Source organism: Canis lupus, chromosome X (assembly GCF_003254725.2).
Source record: "Canis lupus dingo isolate Sandy chromosome X, ASM325472v2, whole genome shotgun sequence".
NCBI classification, from domain to species: domain Eukaryota; kingdom Metazoa; phylum Chordata; class Mammalia; order Carnivora; family Canidae; genus Canis; species Canis lupus.
In genome coordinates this window covers 1,380,001-1,395,122 of record NC_064281.1, presented here as the reverse complement: position 1 = coordinate 1,395,122, position 15,122 = coordinate 1,380,001, and the positions used below count along the sequence as shown (strand labels likewise).

The 15,122-nt window shown below is 51.1% G+C and overlaps 1 protein-coding gene across 4 annotated transcripts in view; it reads right to left on the bottom strand.

Moving 5' to 3' along the window:
• Positions 1–899: 899 nt before the first annotated feature.
• XG (Xg glycoprotein (Xg blood group)) overlaps positions 900–15,122 on the bottom strand; it is a 27,672-nt gene continuing 13,449 nt past the window's right edge. For 2 of the 4 annotated variants that reach the window (XM_049107737.1, XM_049107738.1), the window contains exons 5-8: positions 15,071–15,122; positions 13,690–13,752; positions 10,453–10,503; positions 9,093–9,927 (exon numbers count right to left, since the gene is read on the bottom strand). The exon at positions 15,071–15,122 is cut by the window's right edge and continues 23 nt beyond it. In XM_049107737.1, coding sequence (XP_048963694.1) covers positions 9,704–9,927; positions 10,453–10,503; positions 13,690–13,752; positions 15,071–15,122 — 390 coding nt within the window. In that variant the 3' untranslated portion in view covers positions 9,093–9,703. Of the gene's footprint in view, positions 2,420–4,968; positions 5,086–5,971; positions 6,008–7,334; positions 7,377–9,092; positions 9,928–10,452; positions 10,504–13,689; positions 13,753–15,070 lie in introns of those variants that run through there. The other 2 variants (XM_025435495.3, XM_025435497.3) reach the window with 2 other exon arrangements.

Genomic DNA, 15,122 nt, shown 5'->3' with positions numbered 1-15,122 from the left:
CGCCAAAGTGCCGCCTATCGCCATTTGGACTTGGTTTCGGGAGGGGAGTACGATTATTTTTTGCAAGTGTTTGTTAGGAAAATGGAAATGAGACTCTGGCTCCCGTGGTGGTCGCCGTCCTCTGGACCCACGTAAAATTAGATTCCAGGCTTCACTCCACACCAGCGTGAAGGTAATCTTCCAGACGTGGACCACCAGGCACGCTCGAGCTCCCGGGAGGAGCAGGTGAGCGTTGCTTTTTACACACTCTGGTCAAACTCATTCTTTCCTTCCTTAACAGGCATGCAGAGTCCAGTATATTCTGATTTTTCTCTGATTTCTGGCAGGGAGGCAGGCCCTACTGGGGGGCCCTGGTGATTCCTTCAGGAGATAAGCTCCCTGCCTGAAACTAATGTAACACTGTGTCATCTATACTTCAGCCATCAGTCAATCAACCAATCAATCATCAATCGATCACATGTTTCTGCGTATAATCCCTGCCCTCCCCTTCCCCAAAACACATGCCTGTATGTGCTCATCATTCAAATATTCTTATACTAAGAAGGTTGAACACTTAGCAGTTTCCTCTTGTCACCTGGGTGGTGTCCATCCCCTAACTGTGTGACTGCTTTATGTTACGTGTTCATCATCCATTTCATTCCAAATGGCACCAATGAGAACATGTCTTCCTAGGGAAGGTGACAGGTGCCCATCTGGTCCCCAAACAACTGCCGGGACCCTCGGCATGGAGCTGAGGCCACAAACACTCAACGGACACGCAACCCCATGCAGGACGGCCTGTGTTCAACGCCCACCAAGCTGCGTAGCCTCCTCACTGGTAGACCTATCCGGTGCTGCTTCCCGGTCGCCAGTGGGAAGGACAGAAAACAAGAACTCGGCAACCAAACCAACGTGGGGTATTCTTTTTCCCTTGACATTTATTGGCTGTGACGAAGATGTATTTATGAGAGTTACAGGGAAACAAACAAATAAGCCAACCAGAAGGATGTGTGTGTTTCGTAATGCATGTAGGTGTGTATGTGAACGTGTGGGAGTGTGTGTCCGCACGCGCGTCCACACACGTGCACGTGCACACATTCACACCCACTTCTAACCACAGTTGAAAGGAGCTCACACCGGAACACACATGCACAAAGTGTGCACCGGCCATGCATCTCTTGTGACAGTCAAGAGGCACCGTGGGACCTTCCTCTCCCCGTGGGAACCACTGCCGCCGTCTTAAAACCACTCACTTGAGGCCTGAGTCCCCGGATGAGCAACCCTACGTCGACACTATGAGCTGTGAGTTCCTTTTTCTCCTTGCGAAGCTCTATTACGGGGCATTCTGCTTTGGGCACCTGCTCTTTGGAGCCGGAGCTCCCAATCCATCATGCTGAGTGCAAAATATGCGTATTTAGGACTTTCCTGGGTTCTCTCGGTGAGTTCCAGACGTCAATGATTGTCTCTATCCCGATATTTCGGGCAAAGTCCAAAACCTCTACAAGCATTTACCTAAGTGGGATGAAATTATACAGATAAACCCAAACGACCCTTTCTCCTTTCCCCTAAAATATTCCTAAAATAGAAGCAAATGGGTAGTATATGCATTTTAGATGCTTGAGCATTTAAAGTTTCCTACTACTAAGGTTACAAAAAAAAAAGGTATAAACTAAGAAAAGGTTTTCTATATTTAAAGTATCAACTAAGGATGGCGGTGCCCACAGCACAATGACCTACAGCACGTGGAGCGAAAACTAACAGAATGAAGAGGCGCGGATCGCAGTCGTCGTCCCCGATGGGTCCAGAAATACCGAAATTATATGGTTTCACGGGAAAAGATACAGCATCCTCAGGCCGCTCCCCACCCCCCACCTCCCGCCCCGGCCCCCAGGATGGCTTGGACAGGAGCGGGAATGTGCGCACAATCCCGAAACGCGGACTCCGTGTGTGTGCAATGGACACGGGATGGTGCACGGGTCCACGCGGGCCCTGGGTGGCGGGAATCCTGCATTCCACATCAGCCCGACCCACGGGTGCGAGCTCTCTGGGTCAGGCCCCCCTCCCATCACCCCTGTAGAGCTTGCTGGGAACCCCGCGAACCCCTATCCCCTGGGCCACCCCTTCCCCGCCATGCGCCCTGCAGGCGATGTGCACCAAGAGGTAGTGTCAGGGACCCAGGACACCGTGCAGATGTGTGCGGCGTGGCCACGGGAGCCCCGGACAGACGCAGCCGTCATCGTGGCACGGCCCGACGCGCGCTCAGGTGTCCCGGTGCACCAGGGACGCTCTGCGCGGAGTCTCGGCTGCACCCACAGGAGATTCTCTAGGGCGACAGGTGACCTCAACCACCAAAGGGACTGTCACAGCAGCGGCCAACGCAGTCCCCGTCCACGCCGAGCTTCTCCCGAGGCGGCCCGAAGCCCTCAGACGTGCGCTGGTTCTGGAAACGGAACAGGACCAACCCGATGTCACGGGCAACACAAAAAAACCGAAATAACGCTCTCTGGATGGACGTTCAACCAAGATTCTCCTTTCTCACGCTTTCCCTTGTATTGTTGTTTTTTTCCCCAGGGCTTGGAACATCGGTCCTGAATTCACCGACTCTACTTTTGTGCTCACCAGGTAATATCTGCACCAACCGCTTCTATGGTTGCGGTTCCGTTGACCTCCCTGAGGTGGGAGTTTTTAATAGTCCGCTGTCAGGGACACAGGCCGGTCACCCGTAAGGGGCCCCGGCCCCACAGGCATGTGCGCGCGACGTGGGGCAGCTTCTCGGCGGGGCTGCCCCCTGAAGGACAGCTAGCGCCGGGGCCTGGGTGGCTCAGTTGTTTAAGCGGCTGCCTCCAGCTCAGGTCATGGTCTCCAGGCCCTGAAATGGAGCCCCTCATGGGGGGGGGGGGGTTCCCTGCTCAGCGGGGAGTCTGTCCCTCCCCCTGCTGGTGCGCACTCTCTCTGATAAATGAAATCTTGAAAAAGAAGAAAGAATAACTAACTGGAGACCCCGATGGCATGTTTATCTAGTCTCCAGAAACGGGGAGGGCACGACCCCACATTTAAAAAGAAACAAAGCAAATAAATAAATAAATAAATAAATAAATAAATAAATAAATAAATAAAAAGAAACAAAGCAAAAATCATCTCCACCTGCTGCAGAAAAAGAGTCATGGAAGGTGAGGCATTGGGGGCAAAATTCAGGTGGACAACCCTCCCCTAAAAGTGCAAGATTCAAGTCTACACTCGTGGGTTCTGAAATGCCTGCGTGGCCCTGATGAAGGAGGAATCCTAATGCATGCTCCGTGGATCTGCCACGACCATGCAAGCCACCAGCCATGCCAGGGGTTTTGCAGAGACTCGGTTTCCCCCCAATGCCAGGGGTTTTGCAAAGACTCGGTTTCCCCCCAGTGCAAGGGGTTTTGCAGAGATTCGGTTTCCCTCCAATGCGAGGGGTTTTTCAAAGACTCGGTTTCCCCCCAACCCCAGGGGTTTTTCAAAGACTCGGTTTCCCCCCATTGCAAGGGGTTTTTCAAAGACTCAGTTTCCCCCCAGTGCAAGGGGTTTTGCAAAGACTCAGTTTCCCCCCATTGCAAGGGGTTTTTCAAAGACTCGGTTTCCCCCCAGTGCAAGGGGTTTTGCAGAGACTCGGCTCCCCCCCAAGCCACCAGCCATGCCAGGGGTTTTTCAGAGACTCAGTTTCCCCCCAGCCGCCAGCCATGCCAGGTGTTTTGCAGAGACTCAGTTTCCCCCCAATGCAAGGGCTGTTGCAGAGACTCGGTTTCCCCCTAAGCTTTCCAGAGGCAGGATGTGGTGTAGACCTGAGCTCACGGGTGCCCGGATTTGGTCAGTAACGCCCATCTGCCAGCAGAGGGAGGCCCTGGGCAGGTTTTGGGATTTTTAACACCCTCACCTGCAACAGGTTTCCTGCAGGTTTCCTTAGGGACACAGGATGGGTGTGAGTGATGCACCCAGCAAACCCCAGATGGAGTCAGACGCGGGTGCTTACTGTGAGGACCACCCCTCAACGCACCCTCACCTCCTTTGTGCAATAGAGCCCCCCGCCCATGCAGTCTCTGGACTCTCCCTGCATTCAGGTCCCCAGGGCCCCAACACCTCTGCACCCCACAGATGGCCAACCGGGCAGGAGTCTTCAAACCCAGGAGCCTGCACCTCCCCCAAAGAAAGCCCAAACCAGAAAGCCACAGCGCCCTGTCCCCGCGCCCCCATTTCCGAGGGGTCTGTGCATAGCCTACGAATTGAACAGTAAGGCTTACAACTCGGGGCCTCTATATTTTTCTCTTTGGAGAGGAACAGAAAATCGCACGCTCCACCCAGACATGTTCTGGGTCCCCTATGACGAATCGAAATGGTGTCGGCCCCGCTGGGGGCTTGCTTAGCAGGTGTCCCTGTAAGTGAGTTCTTGGCAGCTAAACCAAAAAGCTGCTTAAAAATGCAAATACAGGGAATCCCTGGGTGGCGCAGCGGTTTGGCGCCTGCCTTTGGCCCAGGGCGCGATCCTGGAGACCCGGGATCGATTCCCACGTCGGGCTCCCGGTGCATGGGGCCTGCTTCTCTCTGCCTGTGTCTCTGCCTCTCTTTCTCTGTGACTATCATAAATAAAAATTTATTTAAAAAAATGCAAATACAGGGATCTCTGGGGGGCTCAGAGCTTTGGCACCGGCCTTCGGCCCAGCGCCTGATCCTGGGGACCCGGGATTGACTCCCATGTCGGGCTCCCTGCATGGAGCCTGCTTCTCCCTCTGCTTCTTTCTCTGTCTCTCATGAATAAATGAATAAATATTTTTTTAAAAAAATGCAAATACAAGGAGGAGCACCTGTGTGTGGTTCTCTCACATTCCCGTGTATCGAAAGTCCCAGCAAAAAAAAAAAAAAAAAAACACTTCCCAAGGCAAAGTGGGTCTCTGGGGCGTACCCAGAAATAAGCCAGCCCAGTGACGGGCACCCCAGAGTATTTTCAGAGACCCTGAGACTTGCCGTTTGGCGTGAAACAGTTTCTCCTCCTGTTGCGCTGGCAGTAACCGGCCGCCGCGCCCACCAGCGTCACCACCAGCACCGACACGATGGGAGACACGATCTTCGCTACCGTGTTGCCTGCGGGGGAAGGCAACAGGGTGTCAGAAAGCGCGTGGCCCGCCACAGAGCCGGTCATCCTAAACCGTGAACAATCTCACCTCCACGCCCCTCCCGACCTGCAACCCCAGGGGAAAAAAGAGTAAAAAAAAAAAAAAAAAAAAAAAAATCAGAACAAGGAGCCAGAGGAAGGGATTCTGTTTCTACCCGGTGTGGGGAGTATTAAGCCCGTCTTACCCGTTCAGGACACTCAAGGACGAAAAGTGCAAATAAGAGGCACTTGATTGGTGTCTCAGGTATTTGTGGAATTGGATGCATTTGTACCTTTTTCCAAGGGGCAATGTGTTCTTGAGCAAAAAATACGTTTTCAACCCAAATGTAGCCTGCTAGGCCCGCCCTCCAAGCTCTGGACGCGCGCACGAAGCCCTGCTTGACGCCTTGCAGGCAAAGCTTTGGTTTTCCCTTGTGCGACAAAAATCCGCATTTCCCAGAAAGGGGAAGGCCTCGCTTCCGTGGACGGGAACCACCCGCGTCTGGTACCAGGCTGGGTCCAGCCCATGGCAGGGGCACGGATCTCCTTCTCGGCTCCCCGTTGGTGCGCGTCAAGGGAAGGGGAGCCATCGGTGTCCCCGGGACAGGCCCACGCGCCCCACCAGACCCTCAGAGCCATGAGGGGTCCTGCGGCCCAAGATCCACAGTCCTCCCTCCCTCTGTGCGCCCCCGGGAAGCTGAGCACGCCAGGGAGGCACACGGCTGTGCTCAGCAGCTTCCTGCCAAACCTAAGAAGAGCCGCTGCTCCAGGAAAGACCGTGAGTTGTGACAGTGCGTCACGCCCACGCCGGCCCGCCCACGGCGCTGTGCAAGAGCGTGTTTTTATTAAAGATGGGGTGCGGCGCCCACGCACTACCTTGGGGGTTGCCGTAAGTCGAGTGTCCATCTCCGCCTGCAAGAAGAGAGGCACACGGTCATGGGTGTATGGAGCAAGCGTCCCCCGCCAGGCGCTGCGGACATGCTGGGCAGCTCGCGGCCCCGCGGACGGGCGTCTCTGTTTGCAGGGCGCTTACCTGGCCCTGGGACGCACACTCGGCCGAGGCGGGCTGCACACTCAGCCCCGGGACAGGGGTGGCGACGAGGGCAAGGGGGCAAGGGACAGGGCAATGCAGCTTTCATCACATGGGGTCAAGGGATATACACATGCACATGTATGTGTGCAACATGCACGAGCACACCCTCGTGCACACCTACCTACACACGTGTGCATCGTACCTCTACATGTGTTCATGCCTCCACATGTGTGCATGAGCACACACGCACACCTCCACACGTGTTCATACCTATACATGTGTTCATACCTCTACATGTGTATAAGAGCACACACAGTAGTGTCCATGCACATGTGCATGAAAATACCGATATGCACATGTGCACACATAGATCCATTCATCCACATGTGTGCACGAGCACACACTCATGGACACCTCCACATGTGTGCATACCTCTACACGTGTGCACACCTCCAAATGTGTGCATGAGCACACACTCATGCACACCTCCACATGTGTTCATACATCTACAGTGTTCATATCTCTACTCTGGTGCATGAGCACAACTCGCATGTGCACACATGGACAGATGCATTCGTGCACACCTCCATACATATGCCTACCTCCACACACACAGAGCACATGCTAATACACATGCAGGCATGCGTACAAGCCACACACACATACACATGCACACATCCGTCTGCACACACACATACACAGTGCACACACGGATACATACAGGCTTGCATGTGCAAATCCACGTGCGTGCACACACATGTGCACAGAGGCACACATGTGAAACATGCCCATGTGCATTAGCACATTTACATGTGTGTGCAGCCAGATGCACACGCATGCACACACGCGCCCAGGCGTACACATGCACACATACACCCCTAACTGTGCTTGCATGCATGCACACATGCATGCATGCTGGCACACACCCGCACACATGCACAGGTGAACACTAACGTGCACACACATGCATGTACACACACACGTTATCAACTGTGAGCAGGGCTTACTTCCTTGCAAGAAAGTAGGGCTTCACTGCGTGCAAAGCAACGTTGCCGACCCGTGAGGACGCAAATTAGGCCCAGCTGGTGAGTTAGTTTCCACGCAGGGGGGACAAAAGGACAAGCTTCCCGCCAGCCCCAGACAGGGTGTTAGTGCTCCCCGAGGACAGCTGCTCCCCACACGGCTCGCCATAAAGAACTCCTTTACCATAGGTATTCCCGTAAGTCTTGGGTCTAGGGCGCCCGCCTCCTGCAGGACAGAAAGATACGTGAAACGGAAGAGAATGCTCCAGAAGCGTCGGTGGCAGCGCTCAGAAAGCCAGCACACCTGAAGCAAGAGGTGGCCAGAGGCTGCAGACGCCTGCAGGCCACCGGGCCGGTCCAAGGGCAGGGGCACGGTCACCCGGCATGGCCCCTGAGCGCAAGACGACCCGGGCAGAGGGCAGCCTGCAGGATACACGGCGGCCCCGATGGCCTCGGCAGCGCATGGGACGGGGCCCACGGAAGGCGCCCCCCGCCCCTGGGGAGCGGGCTTTGCCTTGGCCCTGGGGCCCGCCACTGCCAGCCCACCCTGGCACAGCCTAGACTCATCCTGGCCCGGGAAACAAAGATTCGGGGCACCTTCTTCCTGGACCCGGAGGCCAACCTCTCAGCAAAGACATGAGAAGACCAACGAAATGCTTGATGCCGATTTTGTTAGGTTGGGAGCGGAAGAGTTTTTGTGGGTGCTCGCGAAACCCCGGTGGGCGACATGATGAGCCGCGTCTTCCAAGTGGATGGTGGGGGTGGTGGGGGTTAGGGATGAGTGAGCCGGGCGCCTCCCCGGAATTCACATGTTGAAGGCCGAGCCTCCCAGGACCTCGGAGCCGGACGCCGCTTGCAGGTGGGGGGTCTTTAAAGATTCCAAGGTTGAGAATGGAGGTAAAATGAGGTCACTATGATGAGGTCATCACCTCTTAGGACTGGTGCCCCTTGTGCACGAGGAAGGGACGCGCCACTCGCATTTTGCCACCCCCAGGGAGCCGCGGGTGACGCGGTCACCGGCTGCATGCACCGGATCCTCGGGGCTCGTGTGAGCAGCTCGGTGCCACAGGACAGCGGTCCAGACACAAAATCCCTGAGCATCCATCCCGCGGGCTGGACCTCGGCTCCCGCCGCACTCCTCGGCGCATTTTGCAGACGCTTTGCCCCGAGGGTGAGTGATCATCCTGACAGGTGTGCTCTCTGCACTCGGGGGAGACAGGTCCCCAAGAAATGGTGGCGTGTGATCAGCATCCTCATTTCTGGGGTGCAGGAGGTGATGTAGGCATCCTTAGGGTTCCCGGGGAACACTGCGGGGTGAGGCATTTCTCTCCCGCTTACAAATCCGGCAAAGATGGAAATGAAAGCTCTGGAAAAGATGCTCACAGAGGGAGAATCGTCAGAGGTGTGTGCAGAGTAAACACACCCCCGGATCAGGACACCTCCCTGGCCTGGGGGATGTGAGGGCGTCATCTGACCCCACAACACTCCGCGTGGCTGCTTGTAAAAATATCCCAAAAAACTTGTCCTGTAATTTCTATGGAAGGACCATGATGGAGCATCACGTCGGCACATTCAGCTTCAACCAGGCAGCTCTTCATCGGGCTCACCTGGGACCTTTGACACGTCCCGGGTCCCATACAGGCTTGTGCATCTTGTAGGGACAGCGTTATGGGGACGGGACCATCTATAGGGTGGTGGACGTCTGTCTGTCCCCTAAAGCAGAGTGCAGGAGCACCATGCTTCTCCTTTACTTTGTACAAACAGGTGTGAAATAATGATTTACGCTTCACAGGTTAGGAAGATTCATGGGAAGGACCACGTGTCTAAAAGGACCACACGCCTTGCAAAAGCACTGTCAAAATATTAGTTTCGACCAAAAAGACAGTCACTCAATTCACTAAGGATGCTCCAATCCCTTAAAATATGACAAACAAAAGGAAAATAATGCCTGGAAATCCATGTATAAATTGATTGATGGGCGAACGGGAGCCAAAGAGGCAAAAGTGCAGTCATAAGATTAATAATAAGCCCTGGGGACCCTAATGAACAATCCTATATCCTATGTTTAAAAGTTTCTAAGGAAAAAAAAAGTTTCTAAGGGAATACATTCTTCAAGGTTGTCATTTCACGATAAAAAAAATAAAATTTGTGGAGCGCCTGGGTTGTTCAGTGGGTTGAGCATCTGCTGTTGGCTCAGGTCATGGTCCCAGGGTCCTGGAATCGAGTCCTGGGTGGGCTCTGTGCTCAGCAGAGAATATACTTCAGTCTCCCTCGACCCCTCCCTCTGCTCACACTCTCTCTTTCTGTCAAATCAATAAATAAAATAAAACAATGAAGAAAATAAAATTTGAAACTACGTGCGCCAAAGGATGCAAAAAAAGAATTTGTAACTGTGTGCACCAAAGGATGCAAAAAATAGGATTTGCAACTATGGTGTGCCAATGGATGCAAAAAAAGAAAAAGAATTTGTAACTATGTGTGCCAATGGATGCAAAAAATAGGATTTGCAACTATGGTGCGCCAATTGATGCAAAAAAAAAAAAGAATTTGTAACTATGTGCGCCAATGGATGCAAAAAATAGGATTTGCAACTACGGTGCGCCAATGGATGCAAAAAAAATAGAATTTGTAACTATGTGCGTCAATGGATGCAAAAAAAAAATAGAATTTGTAACTCTGTGTGGCTGATGGACATTCCCTAGACTTAGATCTGTGATCAGTTACCGAATCATGTTGCACACGTAGAACGAATACAATCTTGTGTGTCAATTGTATCTCTGTGGGAAAAAAAATCGGTATCATTTCGTTTCCACAGCGATGATGTCGTGTTCTCAATCTTCCCTTACGGGAGCAGAGAGGGTCTGAGGGACTCAAGGTCTGCTGGTTCGATGGCGAGAAAGCCCCGGCCAGACAACGACTGCACGCGTCACTCCTGCGGACATTTGGACATTTCTGTTCGTTCTTGGCAGAGTCGGGCACCCCGAGTGCTTTCTGTTGGCGGGAGGTCGGCCGCCTGACAAAGGCCCCCCGGTTCCTTGGCCGATGTCCACATGCTCAGTGCTGGTACCTGCCGCTCCATTTCCCGCTACCTGGACACAGGTGTGCGGGCAGTGGCCAGGCACCTGGACGGAGGGCCACCGCCAAGCCACACAGCTGCGCAGAGAGGGCTGCGAGCCCCAGCCGCCAGCAGAGAGAGCGCCAATGCCCAGCGCCCAGAGAGAGGCCGTGCCCGGGCCCCACGCGGGAGTCCCCGCGTACTGCCTGCCCACCCGCCGCCCTCCGGCCCGGGATGCTGGCCATACCGTGAGTGCCGCCGTAGCCGTCATTGCCGGGGTAGTAGCCGCCACCGCCTCCTGCGGGAGAGAAGGCACAGGTCGGGGATGCACAGGCTTCCATCGTGGGTGATGGCCCTAAAGCCGTGTCCAGGACTCACCCCAAAGGGAGCCCCACACAGTGCCAAGAGCAAGGGCCACCAGGGCACATCCAGGGCTGCCCGGCTGAGGTCACGGCGTGCTGGGAGGAAAAGAGATCCCCCGGGGAAAGCTCGGGGCCTTCCCAGAGCTCACAGGTACCCTGGCGGCTCCTATTAGTGCAGGTGCATCCTCCTCCTGCAGAGAGATGTGAGCCGGACCGGACACCCCAACCCGGAAGCACGTTTATGAGCCGGGAAGACCGGGAAGGCGAACCCCAGCATGAACGTTCTTGATGAAAAGCCCGGCATTGGTACTGACGTTCGAGCATTCTAGCGAGAACCTTAGAGACAACGCTCTTTGTTCACGGCGCGAAACTCCGCAGGAAAGAGCAGCGTGTGCACCCAGCCTGTCCACATGACCGAGGTGCCATCTGGCACGCGGTCGGGGACGAGTCCTCACCTCTCTGGAAGGACATCCCACAAGCAAGCACGGGAGAAGCCTCGCCTACTGCACACAAAGCCTCATGCCTTACAGCCTGGAGCCCAGGGCTGTGCACGGGTGTGCCCCGTAGGGCCCGTGCCCTTCCTGACCTATGAGAAATTCTGTGCAGGTGTTCACGTGCCAGGGGTGGAGAGAGCGTCACATGAAAGGTTTATATACACCTGGATGTGTGTGTGTGTAAAGATACATCTATACACCCATAGGTATATGTGCACATATCCACAAAAAAGGTATATGTGTATATATATAAAATGAATATATAATAAATATATATACTGAGTGTATATAATGAATATATATAATAAATGACTATAATAAATATATTATACAGAATAAATATGTAATAAATATATAGAATTAATATAAATACGCAATGAATATATATCGAATATATAATAAAGATATAATGAACATATAATGAATATATAATATATAATGAATATATAATGAATATGTAATATATAATTAATATATAATAAAATATAATGAATATATAATATATGATAAAAACATAATGAATATATAATATATGATAAAATATGATGAATATATAATATAATAAATATATAATAAAAGTGGAATATATAATAAAGATATAATGAATAGGTAATGAATATATAATATATAATGAATATATATAATGAATATGTAGTATATAATTAATATATAATAAAATATAATGATTATATAATATATGATAAAAACATAGTGAATATATAATATGATAAAAATATGACGAATATATAATATATAATGAATATATAATAAAAGTTGAATATATAATAAAGATATAATGAATATATAATGAATATATGATATATGATAAAAATATAATGAATATATAATATAATGAATATATAATAAAATATAATGAATATATAATATATTAAAAAATATAATGAATATATAATATATGATAAAATATAATGAATATATAATATATGATAAAATATAATAAAAGTTAAATATATAAAAGATATAATGAACATATAATTAATAAATAATATATAATGAATATGTAATATATAATGAATATATAATAAAAATATAATGAATATATAATATATGATAAAATATATAATATATAATAAATATGTAATAAAAGTACATATATAAATATACATATATGAAAGTGTAGTATACATATAAAACTAAATCTCCATAAAAATGCATATAGACATAAATATATAGATATACATATAAAAATGTATATAGTTAAACTATATACATACATATTTAAAACTATATATGTACATATATAAATGTATATATACACACATATAAAGATATATGTATACATACATATACGAAGGTATACACAGGCATTATTACAGAAGTATATGTATATAAACGTGCAAATATAAGTATATATACATATTCAGAGGTGTGTATGTACATAAAATATATAAACAAAGATATATATAAACACACATATACAGGTGTATATATGCACTACATATAAACACTTATGTATACATAAAGGTACGTAATACCTATATCAAGATATATATATAGACACACACAAATGAATATCTATACCTGCATATTTATCAAAGTGTATATGCAAATAGACACACATAGAAATAAGTGCAAGCGTATATAAAGATATATAGAGACATTTGTATATAAAGGTGTTTACGTGAACATATAAAGGGATCTATACATGAACATAAAGATATATAAATATATGTATAAAGGGATATATATGTAAATATAAAAAATAGATCAATATGAACAGACATCTATAAGGGATAAGGGATATATGTCCAAGTAAAGACATGCAGACACTATGTAGATAAAAGTGCTCATATAAGTGTATATAAAGGTACACGTACATAAGTAAAGATGTCGTGAGACATGAATATATAAAGGTGTCTCTAGGCACATATATAAAGGGACGCATGCGTAAGTGTGTAAATAAGTACATATACAAAGGGCCTATACCTAAGTGAAGATGTACACGTGTACATTAAGGTGTTTATGTGAATATCTGTAAAGGGGCATCTACGTGCATATAACAATAGAGAGATACGTGCATATACATAAGGGATATGCACCTAAGTAACGATACACAGACACGTGTGTATATGACCGTGCTCATACAGACGCACACGAAGGTGTACATACATACAGATGGAGACCTGTGCAAATGCAGGTGTTGATGTGAATATGAATAAAAGGATGCACACGTGACTCTAGAGACGGGAATATGTACACACTCTGTGAGGACGACAGGCCTAAGTGAAGACGCGTGGACGTGCGCGTGTGTAAAGGAGGGCTCGCACACGCACCCCCGCAGCAGTGGGGAGCCGTACCTGTAAAGTCCTGCACACGTGGCGCTGTGCACAGGATGCTATGGACAGGAGCGCACGCAGAAAGGCACCTGCACAGGTGTGTGCAGAGCACCTGAAGGTAAGTGCGCGTGCAAGTACACACACAGACACGCTCACACACGTGTCCACATGTAAGTGCACTCTGCCCCGTGGCTGGTTGCGCCCACGATGCAACCTTCCCAAGCGCACAGGTGCGCACAAGCCCACCGACGCCACGCTAGAGGCAGATGCCCTGCACACCCCACCTTCCCTTCTCACCTCCGCACTCAGGTGAGAGAGACCGTGCACGTACCTGCGGGCGGCTTGGGCCTGGGCGGGTAGCGGCCGTCATGCGGGTCGGTGTTGCCAAAGTACCCTGTGGGGTGGAGCAGAGACCGTCCCTGAGGCCTGTACGGCGCGCTCTGTAGCCCCCGGACCCTTTACAGCTCGCCAGGGCGCCGGGACCTAAGCGCACCTGCTCCTGACGCCGCTCATTCGAGAGCAGGACGGGTCTCCGGGTTTGGGCACACGGGCGTTCTTATGCAGACGGATGCTCCGGGGTCCTAAGAGCTACGCGCGCACGTTTGGGGCCACGCCAGGCCTCGTGGAGAGGAAGCACGTGGCGGTGTCTCCCAGAGGGTGAGTCTCGGGGCGCTGGAGCGCTTGTAACATAGCTCATGGGTTTTGGGTAAAGGGGGGTGTCTGGAAACATCTATGAGCCGTGACCCCCCATTAACATCTTGGAGGACACCGCATGCCACGGGTAGGGATTTGGGGAGGACACCGCATCTCGGGCACAGGGATTCCGGGAGGACACTGCATCCCATGGGCAGGGATTCGGGGAGGACACCGCATCCCACGGGCACGGATTTGGGGAGGACACCGCATCCCAGGTGCAGGGATTTGGGGAGGACACCGCATCGCAGGAGCAAGAATTTGAGGAGGACACTGCATCCCAGGCGCAGGGATTTGAGGAGGACTCCACATGCCAGGTGCAGGGATTTGGGGAGGACTCCGCATCCCAGGGGCAAGAATTTGAGGAGGACTCCGCATCCCAGGTACAGGGATTTGGGGAGGACTCCGCATCCCAGGGGCAAGAATTTGAGGAGGACACCGCATCGCAGGGGCAAGAATTTGAGGAGGACACCGCATCCCAGGTGCAGGGATTTGAGGAGGACACCGCATCCCGGGCGCAGGGATTTGGGGAGGACACCGCATCCCAGGCGCAGGGATTTGAGGAGGACTCCGCATCCCAGGTGCAGGGATTTGGGGAGGACTCCGCATCCCAGGGGCAAGAATTTGAGGAGGACTCCGCATCCCAGGTGCAGGGATTTGGGGAGGACTCCGCATCGCAGGGGCAAGAATTTGAGGAGGACACCGCATCCCAGGCGCAGGGATTTGGGGAGGACTCCGCATCCCAGGCGCAGGGATTTGGGGAGGACTCCGCATCCCAGGCGCAGGGATTTGGGGAGGACACCGCATCCCAAAGGGCAGGGATTCGGGGAGGGCGCAGGGGCTGTTTGGCGCATCCCAGCAAACCGGTTGAGGACGTGCTCCCTGACGGGGGGACTCAGGGGTAGGTCCTCCAATCCCCCCCCCCCGACGTTGCACTGGACCGCTTGTCAAAGAGCCTCCGGCTATCCGAGAATCTTCGGCATTTCCCCAACGCTCACGCTGCGTCCACACGCGCTTACCTCCTCCGCCGTCAGAAATGCCGGGCTGCGGGCGCGGGCGCGGGGGCGGGGG